General features: G+C 42.6%; 1 protein-coding gene across 1 annotated transcript in view; it reads right to left on the bottom strand.

The window, feature by feature from the left end:
- The window catches only part of SLC60A1 (solute carrier family 60 member 1), an 81,591-nt gene that overhangs the window by 13,326 nt on the left and 40,918 nt on the right, over positions 1 to 27,347 (bottom strand). Inside the window, exons 6-9 of the mRNA XM_075264171.1 lie at positions 25,867 to 25,982; positions 22,322 to 22,495; positions 16,618 to 16,765; positions 4,524 to 4,594 (exon numbers count right to left, since the gene is read on the bottom strand). Of these exons, the coding sequence (XP_075120272.1) occupies positions 4,524 to 4,594; positions 16,618 to 16,765; positions 22,322 to 22,495; positions 25,867 to 25,982 (509 nt within the window). The remainder of the gene's footprint in view (positions 1 to 4,523; positions 4,595 to 16,617; positions 16,766 to 22,321; positions 22,496 to 25,866; positions 25,983 to 27,347) is intronic.

The raw sequence follows: 27,347 nt of genomic DNA, 5'->3' as shown, positions 1-27,347 counted from the left end.
AGTCACCCATACGGCAGGAACTCGAGAGTCCTGGTTATTAGGCTTAGGCTCAAGGATCTGACCAGACAACACTTGTGGTATTCTTGGGGCTGTGTCCTCTGACCCTTACTTTCCCTGCCACAGAGTCCAAAACATGGTAAAGTCATGTCCCAGACTGAGATCATGGGGTAAGTTCTTAATAACACCTACCTTGTGTCAGAACTCTCCACAGGGAGTCTGGATGGAGACAATTATAGTTGGGTAGTCCTTTATTTCTCCATGTATACAAAGGACCCTAACTGTGCGTCCGGTGACAGTCCTGTGGTTAACACAGGTCCCATTAACAAGGGTAACCTGACTGCCAGAATCCAGTAGTGCCACCACTGGGCACCCAGACACAGTGGCACAGGTGGCGCTCATCAGCAGTGTCTGGGGTGGCATAGAGGGAAACCCTCCGACCCAGGCTGCAGTCCATGGGCTCAGAGGCATGGGGACAATTAGCCGCAATATGCCCCGGTTCGTGGCAATCCCAGCAGGTGACAGTCCTTCTCCCCTGGGTCACTACCTTATCTTGGGGAGCCCGAGGAATATTGGCTCTCCAGGCCTTGGGAGCTTGTGGGATCTGGGGGAGCTCCTTCTTAAGGGACTGTGTAGCCCAGTATCGCTCCACCAACCCCACCAATGCATTGGCGTTACTTGGGTCTCCATGCCCCACCCACTGCTGGATCTTACCCGGTAGAGATCTCAGGTACTGGTCTTCTAAGATCCACTCCACATTCTGTGCTGGGGTTAATGTCTCTGGCTGGAGCCACTTACAGACAAGTTATACAAGGTAGTGCATTTGTGACCTTGGTGGTAACGCTTCCTGTTATTCCCAATCGTGGACTCTTTACGCTCGGACATGCTGATCCACACCCAGTCGGGCCAGGATCTCCGCCTTCACCCACTCGTAGTCACATGCATCTTTTTCACTCAGATCAAAATAGGCTTGCTGAGGCCCAGTAACTAAGAAAGGTGCCAACACCTCATGCCAGAGCTGCTGTGGAAGTCTCTTACGGATGGCCACTCTTTCAAACCCAGTCAGATAGGCCTCTACGTCGTCCTCTGACATCATCTTGGTCAACGCTTTACGGACTTCTTTCCTGCGCGTCTCGCTCTGGCTTTACTGGGTTGGCCTTTTGCTGAGTGGCCATGGACATCTGCTTGGCCAAGAACCGGTTGGTCTCCCATTGCACTGCATTGGCCTCTGCATGTCTCTGCTGCAACAGCTTGTTAGCCTCTTGTTGTACTGCATTAACCTCTGCAAGTTTCTGCTGCAACTGATGGTTAGTCTCTCGCTGTAGCGCCATAGCTTGTTGCTGCTGCTGACTAGCTAGTACCAGCTGCTTCACAACATTCTCCATATCTGTGCTTCTCTGTTTCAGCTCGTGTATGTCTCACTGCACTTATGCCCGCATCCGAAGCACCATATGTGGGGAATCACTAAGGTAGATTAGTCAGCTGATCTCCCTGGTGTGGGTCTTTAACAAACAGCCTTTAACTGCCTGGCTGGAATATACCTGTCCTCCCACACCCCACCCTTCACACATATATACGTTTATATATATATATATATATATATATATATATATATATATATATATATACAGTCCTATGAAAAAGTTTGGGCACCCCTATTAATCTTAATCATTTTTTGTTCTAAATATTTTGGTGTTTGCAACAGCCATTTCAGTTTGATATATCTAATAACTGATGGACACAGTAATATTTCAGGATTGAAATGAGGTTTATGCATTAAACCAAAATTTGACTGGTGCAAAAGTATGGGCACCTCAACAGAAAAGTGACATTAATATTTAGTACATCCTCCTTTTGCAGAGATAACAGCCTCTAGTCGCTTCCTGTAGCTTTTAATCAGTTCCTGGATCCTGGATGAAGGGATTTTGGACCATTTCTTTCTACAAAACAATTCAAGTTCAGTTCAGTTTGATGGTCGCCGAACATGGACAGCCCGCTCACAAATGATCTGAAAACAAAGATTGTTCAACATAGTTGTTCAGGGGAAGGATACAAAACGTTGTCTCAGAGATTTAACCTGTCAGTTTCCACTGTGAGGAACATAGTAAGGAAATGGAAGACCACAGGGACAGTTCTTGTTAAGCCCAGAAGTGGCAGGCCAAGAAAAATATCAGAAAGGCAGAGAAGAAGAATGGTGAGAACAGTCAAGGACAATCCACAGACCACCCCCAAAGAGCTGCAGCATCATCTTGCTGCAGATGGTGTCACTGTGCATCGGTAACAATACAGCGCACTTTGCACAAGGAGAAGCTGTCAGGGAGAGTGATGAGAAAGAAGCCGTTTCTGCACGTACGCCACAAATAGAGTTGCCTGAGGTATGCAAAAGCACATTTGGAGAAGCCAACTTCATTTTGGAAACAAAGATTGAGTTGTTTGGTTATAAAAAAAGGCGTTATGCATGGCGTCCAAAAAGAAACAGCATTCCAAGAAAAACACTTGCTACCCACTGTAAAATTTGGTGGAGGTTCCATCATGCTTTGGGGCTGTGTGGCCAATGCCGGCACCGGGAATCTTGTTGAAGTTGAGGGTCGCATGGATTCTACTCAGTATCAGCAGATTCTTGAGAATAATGTTCAAGAATCAGTGACGAAGTTGAAGTTACGCCGGGGATGGATATTTCAGCAAGACAATGATCCAAAACACCGCTCCAAATCAACTCAGGCATTCATGCAGAGGAACAATTACAATGTTCTGGAATGGCCATCCCAGTCCCCAGACCTGAATATCATTGAACATCTGTGGGATGATTTGAAGCGGGCTGTCCATGCTCGGCGACCATCAAACTTAACTGAACTTGAATTGTTTGTCCAAAATACCTTCATCCAGGATCCAGGAACTGATTAAAAGCTACAGGAAGCGACTAGAGGCTGTTATCTTTGCAAAAGGAGGATCTACTAAATATTAATGTCACTTTTCTGTTAAGGTGCCCATACTTTTGCACCGGTCAAATTTTGGTTTAATGCATATTGCACATTTTCTGTTAGTACAATAAACCTCATTTCAATCCTGAAATATTACTGTGTCCATCAGTTATTAGATATATCAAACTGAAATGGCTGTTGCAAATACCAAAATATTTAGAACTAAAAATGATTAAGATTAATAGGGGTGCCCAAACTTTTTCATAGGACTGTAACAGTCATCTAGAGTGACAGTCACACCGTAAGGAAGTAGTCTTCATGCTTAAGTAATCCATGTCTATATGTGCCCAAACTTTTTCATAGGACTGTATATATATATATATATATATATATATATATATATATATATCTTAAACGTCCAAATCACCCCCTTTCCCAAGAACACATACAAAAGTACTAAGATGTAGTTAAACACATACACATTAGGTATCCCTGTATCCGAAAACACCCAGTCTACAAATCTATAAAAATATTTCTACCATACAGTAAAACGCCATAGCAGGAAAAAAAGTGCCGAACTGCCATTTACTCACTGTTTTGCCTCTGATAAAAATTTGAATAAAAAGCAATCAAAGCAATAGCAATTCCCCAAAATGGCACAACTAAAAAGTACACCTGGTGCCGCAAAAAAAGTGTGAAGGTTAAGTATATAATACGGGTCGGGGTTTGGGTCCAGTAGGTAGAGAGGGGCGGGATACCTAGAGAGACAGGGAGATGGTATATGGGGAGGAGAGAGGAAGGAGAGGGAGGGGAGTAAGGTGAGAGGAGTTACTATGGAAATTACATAGCAAGATGCAGAAGGATGTAAACAATAGCAGGAGACACCAGGAGCTACCAGAGACACCGAGAAATCACTCAAAACATGCTAAAAGGTATATGGATGCATTTATTAACCCATTAATAACACTGATGCTCATCTTATGCATCACTGGCTTGCTCCTGACTACGGTATTTGCCTTCTCCTCCAATACTGACTCTCATCTTGTGCATCGACCACTGGCTTCCTCTTGACTACGTTATCAGCCTTGCAAGCAAGTCAGCCCTCAAGTAGTAGCAACGTAAGACTCCAAACCAGACCCAGACCGTTACAATACCACTAAATGCTGTTAACATAGAGTGGGAGAAGCTCATGCCCCATAATCATCAGAAAACAGAATAAAAAAAATTACAATAAGAAAATAATAGATGAGAAGAAGAGATACTTTTCAATACCTAGTTTAAAGAAATAAATGTTAAAAATTGGTAATATGTTCCTTTTAAAACACCCCGGCCCCCCTAATTATATAGAATTGTAATTTGTTTTCCATTTCACACACAAAAATATACTTTTTTCAGTTTCTCAATACATTATATGAAACATTAAATGGTTCCATCAAAAAATACAACTCATCCCCCTAAAAGCAAGCCCTCATAAAGCTATGTTTATGGGGTAAAAAAAGTTATCGCTCTAGAAAGGTGTGAAGGAAAAAAAAAAAAACCCCTAGTAGAACTATCAACCCAAGTGTATATAATATAACGTTCTGCACAAACATAATGTAATCTTACCATTCCTACTAGGATCTGAAGAACCATCTCACCCATCCCAGCAGACGTGACAAGAACTGTTGTAGCACATCCTGTGGATGCAAAGAGAAAACAAATTTCTGCTAGGTTTTTTGACAATAAAATTCAAAAACTAAAAATAATATGCTGTCTTATATAATGAAGTATTTCACCCAGGAAATGATTGCAATTACATGTTTTGTTATACATGTTTATTTCCTTTATTGGACAACACACACACCAAAAAAAAGGCAAATTGGACATAATTTCACACAAAACTCAAAAAGCTGGACAGATAAACGTGTTGGCACCTTTTCAAAATTGTGGGTAAACAACTTTGTTTCAAGCATGTGATGCTTGTTCAATCTAACCTGTGGCAAGTAACTGGTGTGGGCCACTATGGGATGCTATACTATGTGGAGATGCTCTTATGGGACATTATTCTATGTGAAGGAGCCACTGTGGGTCATTATACTGTGTGAAGGGGCTAGTATGGGACATTATGTTTTATGGAGGCCACTACAGGACATTATACTATGTAAAGAGTACAGAATGGGACACTATAGTGTATGGAGGCCACTATGGGACAGTATATTATAGGAAGGGGCCACTATGGGACATTACATTATATGAAGAGGGCACTATGGGACATTATATTGTTTGCTCTATAGGACATTATTCTTATAGGGGTTTTCTAGGAATAGGAATAATCTCAGGGAACCAGAGCAGAAGTAACATTTACATTTTTTTAAAAAAACATACTCACCTGTCTCACGTTGCTGGAGAGGGACCAGGGATGTCATTCACACATGTCACCAGTCCCTCTCCAGCAACTGCTGAGGCAGCTGATCTGTCTCAGTGGTCACTTGAGGTACAGGACTTCTGAGGACCAAGCCCCCCCCCCCCCCCCCCCAATCAGTTTATCCAATTCCTGGACAATCCCTTTAAGCTTAGCACTGAGGATTCTTTCTGGAACAAGACCATCTGGAGCAGCAAGGCTGGACCATGGTGGGAGACAACAAAGTGTCAGGGACAGGTAAGGGCTCGTTCACATCTGCGTTCATTGGTCCTTATTGCAGGTTTCCGTTTCCTGCATAAAACAGATGCAGGAGACGGAAGCCTGCAGGAGACTCTCACCCATTCATTTGAATGGGTGAGAAAGCTGTCCGGCCGTGCGCGGCAGTGAGCGTTTTGCGCTCTCCGCCGCGAAACCGGGTTTTATAATCCGGACACAGAGTCGGACATGCACTACTCTGTGTCCGGATAAAAAAATCTGGTTTCGCGGCGGAGAGCCTAAAACGCTCACCGCCGCGCACGGCCGGACCCGGTCTGTGGTTTCCGTCTTCTGCCATGCAGAAGACGGAAACCATAGTACGGAGACATGAACGCAGGTGTGAACCCAGCGTAAGTATGTTTTGGTTTTTTTTTCACTTTGCATGTCCTCTTTGCTGAAGAATTTCCTAGACAACCCCTTTAAAGGACATTACTCAATTTGTCAAACTGACCTGTATCGTCTTAACTGTCTATTAGTTGCTTTAGATAATGAACTTCATTTCTAAGAATTACTGGTTGACTGTTAAAGAAATATAAGAGGGTGCTCTATGTGTTAGAAAACAAGGAGGTCATAAATGTTCTCGCACATTGACCCGCAGTTTTCTATGCATGCCCCTAAATAGAAGGGTTATCCTGCGTTTCTTAAAACCAACTCTATTAGCCAGGGCTACCATATGAAGCCGCGTCTTCTCTGGTGCATTTAGCAAGATCACTTAAGAAATGCATTTGAATATGTACAATGTAATATGTCATTTATTTTACAGTATAAGTTACATTGAAAATCCTTGAGGCTTGGTCTCATATTTGTCACCAGTCCCCTTCTCACTAGACAGCTCCTTAGAGAAAGGTGTATTTTATGAAAATGATGTAATAAGATGCAAGTCCACACCACAGTTTTTCTCTGCAGATTTTTCTATGGTCTGCCAATGAGAGTTAAACCATTAAACCAGACTAAAATATGCTGCAGATATTGTGCCTGGCAGAAAATCTGCAAGTTATACAAGTCTGCGCATGCCCAAACAGTGATATTACCTTTGCTGTACAGTGACCAATCACAGCTCAGCTAAAAAGACTATGTTGCCCACAGTGACCAATCACAGCTCAGCTAGTAAGAACAACATCAACTGTTAGCTCATGATGTGATGTCATAATGCCACAACTTGTATTACACACACACACACACACACACACACACACACACACACACACACACTGCACCTGCTGCAATCTTGTCCTGTTGGCACAGAGATGCGCACCCTCCAGCTGCAGCTCCTGTGATCCATCCTAATTTACATACAAAGGTAGCCGAGATACCCTGCTTTCCTAAGTATATCCTGGGATAAGTAATCTATCACCAGATGCCACCAGACTAACTGCTGAGGCGTTTGGGTAGACCGTCTCAGGCAGGCACTGCGGTGAAGTTTAGGAAGGCTGTCTCAGAAAGTCACTGAAGTGATGTTTGGAAAGTCAAACAGTCTCCTTGGAAGCATTTGGGAAGGCTGTCTCAGTCACTGCTGTGACAATTGGAAAGGCAACCTCAGACAGTCACTACAAATGTATTTAGGAAGGCTGATAGGAAGGCAGTCTCAGACAGCCCCTGTGGAGGAGTTTGGGTAGGCGGTCTTGGACAGTCACTGCAATGCTGTTTAGGAAGGCTGCCTTGGACAATCACTGCGGATGAGTTTGGGAAGGCTGTCTTAGATAGTCACTACTGTAATGTTTTGGAAGGAAGTCTTGGACAGTCACTGTGGTGACATTACACAGATCTATGCAGTGAATGCAGTCATGGACAGACATTACATACACATATGTGAAGCATGTCTTGGACAATCATTAAATCCTATCAACCAACAAATACATTTTTACTCTTTTGTTGGTTGGTGCCCTGTTTACACAGGACAATAGTAATGAACAAGCCCAATCACTGGTCCCTGTAAAAGGGTCTTACATATTGAGTTAATACAGGTTCATGCTCAATCATTTGTAGCAAAGGCAACATTGCTTGATGTTACTGTTTGTTTGTTTTTCAGCACCTTAATTCCCAGAGGGAATGGCAGTCCATCAGTCATGGCTCTCCAGAGGTTTCCTCCCCATGTGCTGGTGGATGACTCTTTGTAAGTCAGGAATTTGGATAGTACTAGTACTTTTAGGACCTAATCAAACAATTGGTCTGACAATTAAGAAAATAAAAAATAAATATAAATTATATATATATATATATATATATATATATATATATATAATTGTAATATAATGCATATTTGTTTCATTATCACTAGTGTCATAAGTGTTAACCACAAGTATTTGATTGGGTTGCGGTCTGGGACGCCAATCCAGCACGTCTACTTTATTAGCATTGAACCATTTCTTCATTAATCTCGACATATCCTCCTTTTCATACCCATAGTATTCAAGTGTACGAAGTAACTCATCTAGTAGGATACTCATATACAGTTCAGCATTGAGATCACTATTGATCCTGGTCAAGTATCCAACACCTTTGGCTGTGAAACAACCCCATATTATCAGCGTTCCTCCACCAATTTATTCAATGTCTCGATCCATTAACACCCTTTTTCCTTGTTTTTTCCAGACCCATTTGCATCCATCAAAGCCCAGTCTATTGACTTTTGTCTCATTGCTCCAAATCACCCATTTCCAATCTTCTATTCTCCTCTTTTCATACTTTTTTTTGCAAACTTGAGCCAACACTTCTTATGATGATATTGAAATCAAGGCTTCTTCACCTTTTTTCAGGCCACCATTCCAGACTTGTGTAACACGCTTTGCACATTGCTTGCATGGATGTCCGTGATCTCACTATTACAAAGTATACGAGCCACCTTCACTACAGTGTTTGTCGCACCAGAACGGATATGCCTTGTGATGAGCTGACTTGTTGACTCCAATATTTTGTCAGGACATCCACCTCTTGGCTTTGAATGGATAGACGGACTTCATTTTGTACATTCTTTCAACTGTCATGGCACATGATGTAGTTTAGCAATTTTCTTAGCCGAGAGGCCACTATCGATGAGCTGGATTATTCGGTTTCTCTTTTCTTGGGAAATAGTGAAGCAGTAATCCATCCACTCCCTGGTTCACTATTTGACCTCTATCTCTGCTCCGTGTCTTGTGAGTAGTAGGTGTGATGTAGTGACATCATGCCTGCCTGTTGCTGAAGAGAACACTGCAGAGGAAAGGTGATTGAGTATTTGATTTTTGTTTCTGTTTTGTCCATCCATCATATATTTTGGAGCCAATTGGAGTGGGACTATATATACTGCGGTGATGGCAAGCAAAAAAGTGGTATTATAGGACTGGAATTTAAGTTCCACTTCTTCCAAAGGTTCAAAGGGTGGACCACAGAGACCCATGAGAACTATGGCTAGATCCCACCATAGAACAGGGACTGAGACCACTGGCCTAAGTCTCATAGCACTCTTAAGGAATCTAGAGATAAAGGGATCCTGAGACAGAGGCCTGCCTATACAGGCAGACAGGGCTGAGAGCTGTACCATAGTGGCAGGGGAACTTATCCAAGCCGTCCTGAAGAAAGTCAAGAATCACTCTAGTAGAAGTATTTGACCCATCAGCTTCCTCACTGGAGGACCACTCCTTGAAGACTCTACCTATTCTATTTCTGTTGTTGGACTCTGCTCTGACACAGGAGAGGGTCTTCAGGACAGCTTCTGACAGTCCACTAGATTTCCATAGGCACTGACCAACCTCCAGGTTGTCAGGTTGACTCTCCTCAAATCTTCAACAGACTGGGACCAAAATCTTCAGAAGGATTGGCAAGGAGAAGCGCTCACCCAATTGGATAACGGTATGTTTATTAAGGCACGACGCGTTTCAGGCACTTAGGCCCTTTATCAAGTGCAATAAATCACCTTAAAAATAAGTACAACATAATAACATACAGACAAAAGGAACATCATCTAAAATTTAAGCAGTAGACAACAATTAAGCTGGTCAACAATGTAAAATCACACAAAGTTTTTCATAAAGTTTTTTTTTTTTTTTCCCCCACAAAAAACGTTTTGTATATACCTTATAAAAACCCTAAATCACAATATAAAATATAAATTTATAAAACTGTAATATGTTGCCATATGAATAAAAAGACCCTGCATGGCCGTAATAACAATGCTAAAATAATAATATATCACTAGGAGGTAATCCCCACAAGTTCCTATAGGACGTGGAGGTCCACAGGATTAAAGAATTAGGTCCAACAATAATAATATGAAACCGCTCTACAAATAAAATCATAGGTCCATTAATAGAAAGAAGATGGCTTACCTTCCCAGAGCAGCTGGGAGTCTTAGTGGTTCCGAGTTCAGGCTCTATTATTTAGCAGCCCGAGAGGCAGAAGCCACATCACGCGGCAAGACATACAGCTCACTGCACGTGTAAAGACACGGCGGCGTCTGGATAGAAAACATCACGCATGCGTGAGATTCCCGAGCCGCGCATGCTCAGTTAGACTCACTCATGATAGCATGCGCGGCTCGGGAATCTCACGCATGCGTGATGTTTTCTATCCAGACGCCGCCGTGTCTTTACACGTGCAGTGAGCTGTATGTCTTGCCGCGTGATGTGGCTTCTGCCTCTCGGGCTGCTAAATAATAGAGCCTGAACTCGGAACCACTAAGACTCCCAGCTGCTCTGGGAAGGTAAGCCATCTTCTTTCTATTAATGGACCTATGATTTTATTTGTAGAGCGGTTTCATATTATTATTGTTGGACCTAATTCTTTAATCCTGTGGACCTCCACGTCCTATAGGAACTTGTGGGGATTACCTCCTAGTGATATATTATTATTTTAGCATTGTTATTACGGCCATGCAGGGTCTTTTTATTCATATGGCAACATATTACAGTTTTATAAATTTATATTTTATATTGTGATTTAGGGTTTTTATAAGGTATATACAAAACGTTTTTTGTGGGGAAAAAAAAAAAAAACTTTGTGAAAAACTTTGTGTGATTTTACATTGTTGACCAGCTTAATTGTTGTCTATTGCTTAAATTTTAGATGATGTTCCTTTTGTCTGTATTTTATTATGTTGTACTTATTTTTAAGGTGATTTATTGCACTTGATAAAGGGCCTAAGTGCCTGAAACGCGTCGTGCCTTAATAAACATATCGTTATCCAATTGGGTGAGCGCTTCTCCTTGCCAATCCTTCTGAAGATTTTGGTCCCAGTCTGTTGATGCCTCTACGTCCCAGTGACGTTTCTTCCAGCTGCTTCCCTCTTGGTTTCTAACATCTTTTGAACTGTTGGGGTTGTTGTGTCCTACACAACCCCCTAAGGTGAGCGGCTTCCCATTTGCTTACCTTTACTCATACTTGTGCTGAATTTACTACACTAGGGTCGGCTCGGTGCCGTATTTTTTCTTTTTCTCCTCAAATCTTGTCCTTTCTGAGATCTCTGAGAAACCAGGTTCTGGAGAGGGGGGAAGCCTCCAAAAGATCCCTTCACTCATCAGCATGAGTTGGATAAACCAAGCTCTCTTTGGCCAGAATGGTAGGATGGCTATCCCAGAGGTTTGATCCTGTCTGACTTTCATCAATACCCTAGGTATCATGGAAAGCGAAGGGATATATAAATATAAATAGTGGGTTCATTTGGGCCTAATCCAGAGCAGAAAGTCACGACGGGATGCTGTGCACTTTAGCGGCATCCTGTTGCGACAGCCATGACGGAATATTCACACGCGTAATCACGTGTGAACTAGCCCTAACACATCCAGAGGAAAAGTACTGAGGCCTTCCTCACATAGGGACAAGCCATCTCTAAACAGCACCTGGAAGGCTTAGCCAGGAGAGAGGAAGAAGCAAGCAAAGTACACTTGCAACATCCTTTCCAGAGTAAGCGAAACTAATAGATGGTCGCAGAAGCAAAAAAGTGCACCGGTAGCGAATTTCCCGCTACCGGGAGTAGGCCGTAAGAATGCAATGGGGAAACTGGACCCTGTAACAAAGGTTCCAGAGCTAAAAGTGTGTGACATAACTTTTATTATTATTATTTATTTATATAGCACCATTAATTCCATGGTGCTTTACATTTGGGTGTTACATACAATACACAGAATATACAGGTAGATATAATACTAACAATGACCGACTGGCACAGTGGGGTAGAGGGCCCTGCCCGCGAGGGCTTACAAACTATGAGGGAAGGGGGGTAGAGACAGAAGGAGAGGGGGAGACTGTACAGATGGCAGTGCGGTGATAGTGTTATTGGAGGTTGTAGGCCTTCCTGAATAGATGAGTCTTCAGGGCCTTCTTAAAGCCTGTGATTGTGGGGGTCAGTCTTATGAGTCTTGGTAAGGAGTTCCAGAGTATGGGGGATGGCACGAGAGAAATCTTGGAGACTGTTCTGTGAGGAGCGGATGAGAGCAGAGCGGAGTAGGAGGTCATTGGAGGATCTGAGGTTACGTGTGGGCAGGTAGCGGGAGACTAGTTCAGAGATTTATGGAGGGGACAGGTTGTGGATGGCTTTGTATGTTAGCGTTAGTAGCTTGAACTCAATTCGCTGGGCTTCCAGCGCTGCAGAGAAGGCAGATGGAGCGAAGACTCCGACATAACCAACCCCCCCCCCCCCCAACCCGTGAGTACAACTTTGGGGGAGATAAAAAAAAAAAAACATCAGGGAGGACAAGAGAGACCTCCCTCCACCGGTCCCACCACACGAGACAGAAAAAAAAACCAAAAAAAAAAACCACAGGAGGTGTAGGTCTCTCTCATCCTCTTATAGGATACTGTAGTCATACACTAATTATGCTAATTAAAAAGTTCTACCTATCCTGCCAGCACACAGGGTCAGAAATACCTGCTGTAGAGAGTAAGAGAAAGGGTCTTTCAACAAATGTGCTCCACAATATCATCAGAAAACTGCCAGAGAGAGATTGATAAATCTACGCAGTGTCTGGATTGGGGCATATATTGCTCTAAAACCTCTACAGACTGCTGAGCAGTGATAATGCCTTTCAAGATGGGTAAGCTGACCAAACCATAAGCACCAATGCAACTCCATATCAGCAGAGATTCTGGCTTTTGAATTGTGCACTGATAACAAGCTTAATGGTTCATCTACTCTTGAATTCGCAGGAAGGATGCAGAGTCTGTGGTTTCCATATAAAATTAAAAATTTAGATTAATCTGACTGCAGAACAGTTCAGTCCATTTTAAAAGAGATCTGCTGCAGAGAAGCTCTAGATTGTGTATATGGCCTCTTCTTTGCATTACAGCTTTCACTTGCATTTATGGATTGCATGTCAGAATATTCAAGACAAATATTTCCGGAAGTATTGTGGCGCCCATGCAGTTATTTGCATTACTGATTCATGCCTGTTTTTAATGCAGTGCCGTCTGAGGGCTCGCAGTTCATGTCCATTGTTGACCATCGGCCTTGCCCCTTGTTCACATGGATTTCTGCAGATTTTCAGAATCTTTTGATACTATGTACTGTTTATATTATGTACTGTATATATTGCAATTTTATTTTGAGGAATATTTTTCTGAAATTGTTTCACAATTTTAAAGAGGACCTTTCACCGATTTGGGCACAGGCAGTTCTATATATTGCTGGAAAGCTGACATTGCGCTGAATTCAGCGCACTATCGGCTTTCCCGATCTGTGCCCTGGGTAAAGTGCTATCGGTACCGTAGCTCTTTACAGTCAGAAGGGCGTTCCTGACAGTCTGTCAGGAACGTCCTTCTCCACAGCAGTGCCTATCGCGCTGTACAGTGTGAGCGGGGAAGAACGCCCCCTCCCCTCCTGATAATACTAGCCTATGGACTAGCACTATGAACAGAGGGTGGGGGTGTTCCTCCCCGCTCACACTGTACAGCGCTATAGGCGCTGCTGTGGAGCAGGACGTTTCCTCACAGACTGTCAGGAACGCCCTTCTGACTTTAAAGAGCTACGATACTGGGACCGATAGTACTTTACCCGGGGCACAGATCGGGAAAGTCGACAGTGTGCTGAATTCAGCGCATTGTCGGCTTTCCAGCAGTATATGGAACTGCCTGTGCCCAAATCGGTGAAAGGTCCTCTTTAAATGAAGTTTTCACAGATTGGTGAAATTCTGACCATCTTTGCTTCTCAAAGACTCTGTCGCTGTAATATGCTCTACTATACAATCATGTGACTTAATTGAATATTGACCATTCTGCAGTTTTTCATTAGTACTATTTAGTTTTCCAGCCTTTAGTTGACCCTTTCTCAACTTTTTTTGAGATTTGTTGCTGCCAACAATTTCTAAATGAGTTATATTAAAGGGGTTGCCTGGGATGAAACAAAAATTAACCCTTACACTAAATCCCCTCCCCCCGACTAACTTCTAATTTGCGTATAATAAAGAAAATATCTATGCTTAACCATATACCTGGGACACTTTCTGATAATCCGGTGGCATTCCGTTTCCCTATTTTCAAAACGGAACATCACCATTACTCCACCCTCCTCAACCCTATCATACTTACAGACCTCCATCTCTACTGCACAGACGTCAGAGGAACTTCTGGTCTGCATACGCACTGGCAGAGAGGTGTCTGCAGCCTACTTAAAGTGAAAGAAAAGGAGGAGCTGTCTCCAAGAGAAGAAAACCGGTAAGTATGAGGCGGTGGGGGGTGGGCTTAGGTAGTTGGGAAAGGCTAGTAGTGGGACAGATATCTAGGGAGATAGGGAGGGGTTGTAACGGAGTGAGAGAGGAGAGGAGGCAGTGAAAGGCTACACACCAGGAAGCTACACCATGTAAACAAATGTAGAAGATGCCAGAAGCTCCCAGAGACACCTAGAAATCATTCACAACACTGCGAAAAGTATATGGGTGTACTTCTTAACCCATTAAAGTGGTATTCCCACGTCGCATACTCACCAGTCTTTACTGCTGTAAAATCTTCTTTCTTCCTGGTTTCACATGCAACCTGCCGTTTAGCTCCACCCCCAAATTTGCATGTAGCTCCGCCCACCCATATTGTACTATGAAGTACAGGCAGCAGCAACTCCATTCTGTGTTACATACAGAGACTGCCTGTCTCTGCCATAATGAACACAATTGAATTAGCTAGCCTGATAACTGGGAGAACAGAAGAAATGAAAGCAGCTCCTCTCCTCTATCTGCTAACAGGAAGCTAGGTCACATGGTATAGACACAGGAATAACTAGATACACAGGCTGACTCCCGCGCACTTAGCTCCTCCTCCCTCCCCCCTGAGAGCAGCAGATACATCACTTGACTTTTGAGCAGATAAGTCAAGGGCTGTGTCAACAATGAATTGAATAAAGTAAGATAGTGGACAAACAAAGCAGTTTTGCTGAAGCAGTGTATTTAGGAAAAGTCTTACATCCACATTAACCAGCAATATAGATAAGATCCTTGTGATGGGACAACCCCTTTAATAGCACTAATAGACCTTTTGGGAAAAAAAAATTGCCCTGAAACCCCTTTAATGTTTCTACTGTGAATACAATATGGTTATATGAAATTTTCAAGTCAGTCTTGATTTCTTTACACTATATGCAGCACCCCAACTATTTAGAATTGGGGTTGTACTGAAACATGGAAGTGTGAATGGTATGCCATACTTCCAGTTCCTTAATTGGCAGACATCAAAAGTAGAGCCCCAGTGGGAGCTCCAGGAGGAGAAGTTACTGATATATAAGGAAGATGTGTTTACTGCCATCGAATGATAAAGCGTGGCTACTGCCATCTAAGGGTAAGTTCATACTGAGAAAATCAGAGCTGTGAACCCACGAAGGAAAGCTGAACCCAAACCTCTGATTTCCACTTAAAGAGGACCTTTCATCAAATTGGGCACATGCAATTTTATATACTGCTGGAAAGCTGACAGTGCGCTGAATTCAGCGCACTGTCGGCTTTCCCGATCCGTGCCCGGTGTAAAGCGCTATCGGTCCCGGGACCGTAGCGCTTTAGTGTCAGAAGGACGTTTCTGACTGTTAGCCTGGAACGTCCTTCTGCCTCGCGGCGCCTATCGCGCTATGCTGTGGAGCGGGGAGGAACGCCCCCTCCCTCTGCTCACACAGCTCGTCTATAGACGAGTATTATCAGGAGAGGGAGGGGGAAGTTCCTCCCCGCTCCACAGCACAGCGCGATAGGCGCCGCGAGGCAGAAGGACGTTCCTGGCTAACAGTCAGAAACGCCCTTCTGACACTAAAGAGCTACGGTCCCGGGACCGATAGCGCTTTACACCGGGCACGGATCGGGAAAGCCGACAGTGCGTTGAATTCAGCGCACTGTCATCTTTCCAGCAGTATATAAAACTGCATGTGCCCGATTTGATGAAAGGTCCTCTTTAAGGTTTGCATTCTGATTAGCTTAATATACAATGGGGCTAATCAAACGTGAGCCTTGAGATGCGATTTCCACCATAATTCAGCAATGAACAGCAGTGATGGCAAACCTTTTAGAGACCAAGTGCCCAAACTGAAACCCAAAACCCACTTATCACAAAGTGCCAACACAGCAATTTAACCTTAATACTGTGCAGATCCACAATTGCAGACAATTACAGACCTGTAAAATATGGTCATACGAATGGGGCTTTATAGAGCTTTCTGCTCCACTGTGACCCTCACACAGTTCAATCTACTTCACAGTGACCCCCACACAGTACAATCTGCTCCACAGTGGCCTCCACGCAGTACAATCTGCTCCACAGTGGCCCCCACGCAGTATAATTTGTTCCACAGATGGGTGCCCAAAGAAAGGGCTATGAGTGCCACCTCTGACACCCGTGCCATAGGTTCGCCATCATGGATCTAGGGCCTATCCCTAACTGCACCATTTCCACATTGCTAGCCCCAGGGAATTGTAAATCACATTTTCTTCTAAATGGTATATACTTGAAACAGAATGGGCCAATAGCAGGTTGTAGTCACTGTATTACGGAGCATTAAAACACTTATCCATAATATGGCCATATGCATGAGGCCTAAACATCAGTCAACCTTTCTAACTTTTACATATTGTATTTTCTTTTATCAGAGGTTACAAACACTTTACTTACCTTTGTAGTTTAGCATATCTTCAGTGTACGCCAGCATGCTGGGGAAAACGCTACTAAGGCACAGACCAAGCAAAGCAGTACCAATAAAAAGACCGGGTATACTATTCTGTGATAGCAGCAGGAACAGGAAGGTGCCTGCCATACCAATCTGGAGAGAATGAAAAGAAGACGTACACATTCTGTTACTTTGGGGCACATGCCATTACTCCAGTTAAAGGGATTTGTTCATATGCAGCCATTAGTAATGTGTAGGGCAATGCATAATATTAAAAGGAGTTTTCCAGAGATGACCTGTCCTTGAAGATTGGTGGGTGTCGGACACCCAGTACCCCTGATGATCTATTCTTTAAGGGATTTCTCTTCATTTTCAGATCACAGGTTACCTTTGGCATTCTGTCACGGGTTCTTGTCCCTGATTTGGCCCAGATAAATGAACCTAATCAGCAGGGAGTCTTGAGTCGCAATATCCAGGACAAGATTGAGAAGGACACTTTTTTTTTTTTTTATAGCATACAGCTATGATTTCAGCTTCCCAGTGAAAACAATTGGGGACAGAATCAGCCTCACATTTCTATGTGTGAACACCACCTAAAAAGGCCTGTGCGGTCAGTTGAGCATTGCAGCTTCTTCATTAGATAGATTTGTACAATTTGCACAGTGTATGGACTTGGTATCGCAGCTCAGCACATTCATTTGAATGGGACTGAGCTGCAAACAGGTCATATGACCAATGAACATGACATCACATTGCCTGTGAAGCCGAAGCAATGCCTCAAACAGCTGATCTACTGTATTGGGCTTCAGGTTTTGGATCACTGCTGATCTTCAACTGACGACCTATCCTAAGTATAGAACATCAATTAATAAGTCGTGGAAAACCCTGTAAGTACAGGGAAGGTTTAAAAAGCCTATGCATTACCCTACTCACTACTGCTAATAGGTACATACAGACAAATCTGGTGATAGACTGTTTATTCCTTGCTTTTTAATTCTAGCAATGATGTTTGGTCCAATATCATGTGGTGTTCTGGCACAATGTTAGCATATGGTTATTAAACTATGACTCATTCTGCTTATATATACCACTCATAACTAATAACTATGGAAAATGCTAATCATGCGTCTGTTTGTTTTTAACTTGTAACAGTAATTCTATGTGTAGTTTTTTTGTGTGTTATCACAGTATAAAATCTAATGTTGTGGGTATAGTTACTATCGCTGTAACCGGAGAGGTGGTCATGCATGCCTAGCTCTCTCCATTCAGTTCCTAGAATAGCCAAGCCTCCCTGCTTGGTGTATTATGATTGGATTGAAGATGCAAGGCCACAAATGAAAGCAACAGCAAGAAATTGGCTGATAACTGCTAGCAGTAGAGACAGCGATCTATATCTAGCACACCTCTGCAAGCCAAGACAGACCCCCAGATGTCTTCACCAGAACTCACCACAAGAAGATCTGCTGGATCTGGGGATCTGGATTGCCACCAAACAAATAAATTTACTAATAATAAAAGCACTTCTGCAGAAAACAACACAAAGAAAAGTGCCGTGGATGCAGAACAGAAGTCATACAGCAGGGTCAAAACCAGGAGAGAACAAATAAGCAGAGACAAAAGACAGAAATTAGCCAAGGGTCAAAAATCCAGTCAGGAACGTCGCAACAGAATCAGAGGCAAAAAGGGGAATCCAAGGCGCAAGCCAGAGGTCACAAGTCATACAGGTACACACACAAAATGGAAGCCAAACTAGCAGTAGCAAACTAACTAGTCGGCACTAGTGTCAGGAGGGCGTGGTCTTATATAGGCCACCTCAGCTGCTAACTGGACCAAGCCAGGAAGCCTCTGAAACAGCAAAAGCTTCCCAGGTTGGTATGGTAATGTCAAAGGTGCAGCAGACGAATAGAAAATCCTGACATGGTGATTCTCAAAACTCATATAGAGGTGAATGGAAATGGTTGAGCATATGTAGCCTCTCTCTACTGACAATGAGCGCAACACAAGGTTACCAGAGGTGAGACCCACATTAATCTGACATTTGTGGAATATCCTAGATGGTGATAACTTTTTTAAAATGACTGTGTTAGGAAAAATATTGGGATATTGAAGTATGTCTTATAAAAGTTGTGCTCTTTCAGTCAAAAACAAAACTTGTAACCACTAATGTGGAAGCAAATGTCTGAGAAATCTGCGAGCAGTTATGGAGGTTTTCAGTTTTGTGCATAGAGTGACAATGGTTTGATAATATACATCTGACTGTCTGGATTCAGCTGCATACTACAGAGAATATGGGCCTCCTCATTAACAGTCTGGACGCAGAGCTGTTCACTTGGTTGCTGGAGAAACTACATAAAATGTAGTATGACAAACTAGTGTGACAAACACTTTTAAAGTTGCACAACATATGTTTTGTCTATAGATAAATTGTGCAAAGAGAGAAAATATAATACAGTTTGTTGTGTACAGTCATAGCCAAAAGTTTTGAGAATGATACAAATATAAATTTTTACAAAGTCTACTGCTTCAGTGTTTCTAATGGCAATTTGCATATACTCCATAATGTTATAAAGAGGGATCAGCTTAACAGCAATTACTTGCAAAGTCAATATTTGCCTAGAAAATGAACTTTATCCCCCCAAAAAACATTTCAACATCATTGCAGCCCTGCCTTAAAAGGACCAGCTAACATCGTTTCAGTTATTGCTCCATTAACACAGGTGTGGGTGTTGATGAGGACAGGGCTGGAGATCAATCTGTCATGATTAAGTAAGAATGTCACCACTGGACACTTTAAAAGGAGGCTGGTGCTTGGCATCATTGTTTCTCTTCTGTTAACCATGGTTATCTCTAAAGAAACATGTGCAGTCATCATTGCACTGCACAAAAATGGCCTAACAGGGAAGAGTATCGCAGCTAGAAAGATTGCACCTCAGTCAACAATCTATCGCATCATCAAGAACTTAAAGGAGAGAGGCTCCATTGTTGGCAAAAAGGCTCCAGGGCGCCCAAGAAAGACCAGCAAGCGCCAGGACCATCTCTTAAAAGTGTTTCAACCGTGGGATCAGGCTACCAGCAGTGCAGAGCTTGCTCAGGAATGGCAGCAGGCAGGTGTGAGTGCATCTGCACGCACTGTGAGGCGGAGACTCTTGGAGTAAGGCCTGGTCTCAAGGAGGGCAGCAAAGAAGCCACTTCTCTCCTGAAAAAACATCAGGGACAGACTGATATTCTGCAAAAGGTACAGGGAGTGGACTGCTGAGGACTGGGGTAAAGTCATTTTCTCTGATGAATCCCCTTTTCGATTGTTTGGGACATCTGGAAAACCGCTTATTCGGAGAAGACGAGGTGAGCGCTACCACCAGTCTTGTCTCATGCCAACTGTAAAGCATCCTGAAACCATTCATGTGTGGGGTTGCTTCTCAGCCAAGGGAATCGGCTCTCTCACAGTCTTGCCTAAAAACACAGCCATGAATTAAGAATGGTACCAGAATGTCCTCCAAGATCAACTTCTCCCAACTGTCCAAGAGCAGTTTGGCGATCAACAATGCCTTTTCCAGCATGAGGAAGCACCTTGCCATAAAGCAGAGGTGATAACTAAATGGCTCAGGGAACAAAACATAGAGATTTTGGGTCCATGGCCTGGAAACTCCCCAGATCTTAATCCCATTGAGAACTTGTGGTCAATCATCAAGAGACGGGTGGACAAACAAAAATCTACAAATTCTGACAAAATGCAAGCATTAATTGTGCAAGAATGGACTGCTATCAGTCAGGATTTGGTCCAGAAGTTGATTGAGAGCTGCCAGGGAGAATTGCAGAGGTCCTGAAGAAGAAGGGTCAACACTGCAAATATTGACTTGCTGCATTAACTCATTCTAACTGTCAATATAAGCTTTTGTTACTCATAATATGATTGTAATTATACAGTGGGGCAAAAAAGTATTTAGTCAGTCACCAATAGTGCAAGTTCCACCACTTAAAAAGATGAGAGGCGTCTGTAATTTACATCATAGGTAGACCTCAACTATGAGAGACAAAATGAGAAAACAAATCCAGAAAATCACATTGTCTGATTTTGTAAGAATTTATTTGCAAATTATGGTGGAAAATAAGTATTTGGTCACCTACAAACAATCAAGATTTCTGGCTCTCACAGACCTGTAACTTCTTCTTTAAGAGTCTCCTCTTTCCTCCACTCATTACCTGTAGTAATGGCACCTGTTTAAACTTGTTATCAGTATAAAAAGACACCTGTGCACACCCTCAAACAGTCAGACTCCAAACTCCACTATGTTGAAGACCAAAGAGCTGTCAAAGGACACCAGAAACAAAATTGTAGCCCTGCACCAGGCTGGGAAGACTGAATCTGCAATAGGCAACCAGCTTGGATTGAAGAAATCAACTGTGGGAGCAATAATTAGAAAATGGAAGACATACAAGACCACTGATAATCTCCCTCGCTCTGGGGCTCCACGCAAAATCTCACCCCGTGGGGTCACAATGATCACAAGAACGGTGAGCAAAAATCCCAGAACCACGCGGGGGGACCTAGTGAATGAACTGCAGAGAGCTGGGACCAATGTAACAAAGCCTACCATCAGTAACACACTACGCCGCCAGGGACTCAGATCCTGCAGTGCCAGACGTGTCCCACTGCTTAAGCCAGTACATGTCTGGGCCCGTCTGAAGTTTGCTAGAGAGCATTTGGATGATCCAGAAGAGTATTGGGAGAATGTCCTATGGTCTGATGAAACCAAACTGGAACTGTTTGGTAGAAACACAACTTTTCGTGTTTGGAGGAAAAAGAATACTGAGTTGCATCCATCAAACACCATACCTACTGTAAAGCATGGGGGTGGAAACATCATGCTTTGGGGCCGTTTCTCTGCAAAGGGGCCATGACAACTGATCCGGGTACATGAAAGAATGAATGGGGCCATGTATCGTGAGATTTTGAGTGCAAACCTCCTTCCACCAGCAAGGGCATTGAAGATGAAACGTGGCTGGGTCTTTCAACATGACAATGATCCAAAGCACACCGCCAGGGCAACGAAGGAGTGGCTTTGTAAGAAGCATTTCAAGGTCCTGGAGTGGCCTAGCCAGTCTCCAGATCTCAACCCTATAGAAAACCTTTGGAGGGAGTTGAAAGTCCGTGTTGCCAAGCGACAGCCCCAAAACATCACTGCTCTAGAGGAGATCTCCATGGAGGAATGGGCCAACATACCAACAACAGTGTGTTCCAACCTTGTGAAGACTTACAGAAAACGTTTGACCTCTGTCATTGCCAACAAAGGATATATAACAAAGTATTGAGATGAAATTTTGTTACTGACCAAATACTTATTTTCCACCATAATTTGCAAATAAATTCTTACAAAATCAGACAATGTGATTTTCTGGATTTGTTTTCTCATTTTGTCTCTCATAGTTGAGGTCTACCTATGATGTAAATTACAGACGCCTCTCATCTTTTTAAGTGGTGGAACTTGCACTATTGGTGACTGACTAAATACTTTTTTGCCCCACTGTATTTCTGTATGTGGTAAAAACATCTGACAAACACACATAAAAACCAGAGGGCAGCAGATCATGTGAAAATATAATATTTGTGTCATTCTCAAAACTTTTGGCCATGACTGTATAGTACAGATTATAATATCCATGACATGGTGGTCAAAAACAAACATTCACCTCAGCAATGGCACAACTTACAAGATTAATGAAGAGCATAGAACGTGGAGGAACTTTGTAGGATACAGGTATGGAAATGAGTCTTCCCAGGGTGATGCATGCCCAGAAGAGGCTCGGCAGATATCCTGCTGTCTTATGAGCTAAGGACAGTGGTTCTTCCACAGCATAACTGTAGATAAAGCCAGAGTATTCACCCTGTGAACAATACATGCATATTAGGAAGAGTATACTAACAATTTTAATTTCGGTGTTAGTTTTTAAGCTGCTGATAGGGGGGAGTAAAAAAAAAAAAAAAAAAAAAAGTTACAACCCTGCCTGGCCCTCCAATATCAAAATATTAGACATTCCCCAAAATAATACCAATAAAAGCTACAACTTGCCTCACAAAAAAGTTGTCTTCCTCAGCTCTGTACATGGAAATATCCAAACGTTACGGGTGTCGGTTTTTTAAAAAGAAGGAGTGAAAAACAAAAACACAATAACGGAAAAAGTGTGTGTCTCTAGGGATTATCCACCATTTAGGAATTGATAGCCTATCCTTAACCACTTCAGTACCGGGCCAATTTCTGTCCAGGACCAGACACATTTTAGGTTTTTTTTTGTATGTGCAATTTTGAGGGCTGTAATGTTTTTCTCATGTCTCCAACTAATTTTTGTGTCTTTTTTCAGGGACACATAGGGCTTTATTTTTATGTTGTTTTTATTTTTGAATGTGTTTTAATTTTTTTTTTTATAGCGGGGTAAATATAAACAAAAATAGGAGAGAAATTGTGTCTGGTTTTCACTTTTCTTTTTTTAATTTAACAACACAAAGTGCTACTGAAAAACTTTATAAAATAGTTTTTCCTCTTTGTTACGATAATTTTTATTTTATATGGTGTCGTCGGGGGTGGGACTATAACCTTTGATAACGGCGGTTTATTGGCATATTTTATTTTATTATTTTATTTACTTATTTATTTTTTTAAAACTTTTCTATTAATTTTTTTTTCCAGATTGTGTCCCCATAAGGTCATAAGGGGATCACTTTTTTTTTTTTATTATTATAGACTGATTTCCCCTGCAACTGGGGCTGGTACATTTAGCCCCAGTTGCAGGAGGAATACAGCCTCCTGCACGCTACTATACAACTTACTAGAGCTGATCTGGGTCCTGCAGCTGCACGTCTGATTGGACGTACTGGTAATTCCTGTCAGCACAAGGCAACCACTTTCCGGACGTATATAGTCTATGGGCGGTCCGTAAATGGTTAGGGGTTTTCGGGCAAAAATGTTTTTTTTTTTTTTTTTTTTTTTAAATGTCTGTTAGTGCTATTAATGGGTTAATAAATGCACCCATATACCTTTAGCTGTGTTTAAAGTGATTTCTGGGAGCTCCTGGTATCTCCTGCATTTGTTTACTTGGTTCAGCTTCCTGCTATGTAACTTCTATACTAACCCCTCTCACCTCACTTCTCCTCCTCCTTCCTCCCTCCATGTCTCTCCTATACAGCCCTCTCCATGTCTCTCTCGCTATTAGCCCTTCTCTATCTACTCAGCCCAACCCCGGCACCATTATATATTTACCTCTCTTCCTTCTAGGTTTCTTACTGTGCAACGGCTTCTCCTTCTTTACCGAGTCTGCAGGTACGCAGCGCTGCTCTGTACTCTACAGCCACAATCCACCTCTACTGTGTAGGTGTGGAAGCTGCACAGTACAGTTGGATTATTGGCAGCAGTTTGCAGAGCAGCGCTTGGAGAAGAGGCAGCAGTCAGAAAAGAAGGAGGTGCCGTCCCACAGGAAGAACCCTGGAAGGTAAGTATGATGGAGTGGATGGAGTGGATGGAGTGGATGGGGTGGGGGGGAGGGGAAGTAGCAGTGATGATCTGTTTCTGGAAACAGGGAAACAGATCGTCACTGGATAATCAGAATATGTCCCTGGGGCAGGCACATGACCGTCTTTGGATATAGGTAAATATACATTTTTGATTATGTTATTTAGAAAGTAGGAGGGGGGTTAGATTAGTGAACAGAGTTATATTTATATCGGACAAAGTTATTCTATGCCCCAGGAAATCAGAAAAGAAATCAAGGAAGTTTAATGAACCTTAGTGTGGTGAGGGTAACTTTGGGGTCCCCTTGACTTATAGGCCAGGTGGTATCTGCAATTTCAAAAGTGATGGCAATGCTTATGGGCCCTCTAAGACTCCTGTGGTTGGATGCAACCTGAACCCCTCAAATTACGCCCCTGACCATACAAACAGCTATGAACATACAAAAAGCCATATTCTTGTCAACTGAGCATTTCCAGAACTTTCCCTCATCACCCATGCTATCAGGCTAAGGGTACTGTCACAGTATACAATTTGCATATGTGCCAGGAAAAGTCGTGGCATATGCATTGAACATATCCATAGGCCCCCATTCACCTAACAATGAAGTGTTCTTTTGGCCATAAGGTATGTATATACCTGTATTTAACAACTTTGAAGTTGGTAAAGTAGGGACATTTCATTGCCACCCCTGTGACACCCAGACCTTCCCAAAAATAAAGATTGTCTTGGCACATTCAGGACAGTTGGCAACTAGGATACCATTTTCCTACACAAAAAAATATTTTTTAACATACGGACATATGCTGGGGGCATGCGTTGGAGTTAAATTTCAGGATATACACAGCAGAGACTCTTAGGCTTTTCATAGGTAAATTCATATGTAAAGAATTGTAAACACATTGGGGAAAATGTATCCATAGTAGTCTAGGGCGTGTGAATTTATACATCAATGAAAATGGTATATGTTTAATATTCACATATCTTGGTTCAATTAAATTCTAGGATTAAGGGGCTGTTCACACAGAGGAAGATCGAGCAGGACGCTTATTTTTTCTGTGTCCTGCTGTGAACTCTGCCTCCTATTGAAAACAATGAATCAAATTCCTATGTGCGAACAACCCCCTAAAGTGAACTAAAAGCCATACCATTGTGAGTTAATGGCAATAAAGGATCTTATACCAGCAGTACTAGTCAAGCATGATAGAGGCCCCTGCATAATTGCCCTTCCCACAATTTCATCCTGTATAAATCCCTTGAAGGAACACGATCACTTTTTTGACTGTAAATATACAGACCAACTTGGACTGGTAATGCCACTGTGTGAATAGAGCCTTTGTATCTAAAGTAAGTGGTAAAGTATAAAGAAGTGCTGTTTGGAGCAGGATTTCCATGTTATGATTCCATACAAATTGTCACGTAGGTCTTTTGAGGTTTTAATCATACAAAAGGTTGCAAAAGTGCAAATCCTGTATTTGTCTATCTAGCCTGCTTTTCTATGTCTTCTTCTTTTTCTTGCATTTATGTGCTTGGTTTGTGGCTCGGTTCTTTATAAATCTCCCATCTACATTACTGGTTATTCTTATCTATTATTTGGACAGTTTAGTAGCACAAGATAATCACTGCTACTTCTTTCTTTCAGTTGGTAATCTTCAGTCTTCATCATAAACTCCCTTTATCTGTTCACCCCTTCACATTTCACATACAGCAAACAGCCCAGTATTGACAAAACTATATACAGTACATATATCTTACCACGATTCCATCAGTCATAAAGAGGATCACGGCTGAACATACATGAATGGAAAAAAATGTGTAGGGGGCATTCCATATTTTTTTATTCTGGCAGCAAAGCAGGTGCAGTCCATGTCCTGGGGAAAGAAGGATATTATAATAGTACACAAATATAAATCTATGCAGAAATGTCAGTGATGATAGTTGGGCAGTTGTGCACATTTAACCAATAGGGAAAAAAGCAGCCCATTCATTTCTATGGGGAGCGCACGTATGCCGGCTCCCATTGAAATGAATGGGATCTGCTTTGTACGCACTCATTCTGAACGTGTTTTACGCACAGAATGAGCTGAGCGTATCCGAAGTGTGAATGCACCCCAATTCATGAATAAACCATCGTGCCATGTCTTAAATGGATATTCCCATCTGGGACATATATAGGATATCCACAAGATAAAATATCCTCCCTGGTCTGCTTTCTCTGAAGCCCCACAGAAGTGAGTGGAGAGAGACCTGCATGTACAGATTACTCTTCATTCTCTGCAAGGGTAAGTCAGGCAACCCCGTTCTAGTGGCAGATGTGGTTTATAGAAATAATGGATTTTGAACCTCTCGGGCCAGAAGACAAACTTATGTTGGTAAAGCATTAGACCTAGAGATGACCGAAGTTTTCAAAAATAGCATTTGGCAGCTTCGCTGAATTTTCCCGATACATTTTGATTCGATACGAATTAATTTGAGACAAATTGTGTTAAAAAACAGCTATTTCATGGCTGCAGAGAGCCAGTATAGTGGTGTAGAATACTCTGCCTTGCAGGGATGTCCCACTGGGGGATCTGCACCAGTGATGCTATGATCGTTGGTTCAGCACTATAGGGCACAATACACGTATATTGCAGTCTATAGAGGAAGTCAGCCTATGCACTTATGGAACATGTATAATGCTGGTTGCCATGTTGCTTGAGGTAGTGGCCAGGAACTCCAGGTGTCTTGTATGCCCCACTGTGTGTTACTCACATCCCCACACTGCTGTGTACGCTCTCCTACTTTTGCAACTCTCCCATAACTTTTCTTAAAGGGCCAGTGTGCACCTTATTCTTATTCTTCCAATCCTAACGTGCCCCTGCCTCTTTATTTGCTGCTGCTGCTGGCTCTGAGCATGCCATCATTTTAATCCTTTGATCAGTTTAATCCTTTCCCGCCACAGGCATTTTTCGATTTTCATTTTCCGTTTTTGACTCCCCCCCCCCTCCCTTCCAAAACTTATAACTTTTTTTTATTTTTCCATTCTTAGAGCCACATGAGGTCTTAATGTTTGTGGGACAAATTGTTTTTCATGACAGTACTAGAGAAACGAGACGCAGACACTGAGCAGCTATGGTGGCAGCTAGGCAACTGAGCTCCCGCCATAGTTAAAAAACCCAGCATCCGCCGTACTAGTACAGCGAATGTCCGGAAGGGGTTAAATACACTGGAATCCACTAAGTGGAACAGCAACAACT

Source organism: Leptodactylus fuscus, chromosome 2, assembly GCF_031893055.1.
Source record: "Leptodactylus fuscus isolate aLepFus1 chromosome 2, aLepFus1.hap2, whole genome shotgun sequence".
Classification (NCBI taxonomy): Eukaryota; Metazoa; Chordata; class Amphibia; order Anura; family Leptodactylidae; genus Leptodactylus; species Leptodactylus fuscus.
The sequence above is the reverse complement of the archived record's forward strand: the minus strand, read 5'-3'. Positions and strand labels throughout refer to the sequence as shown.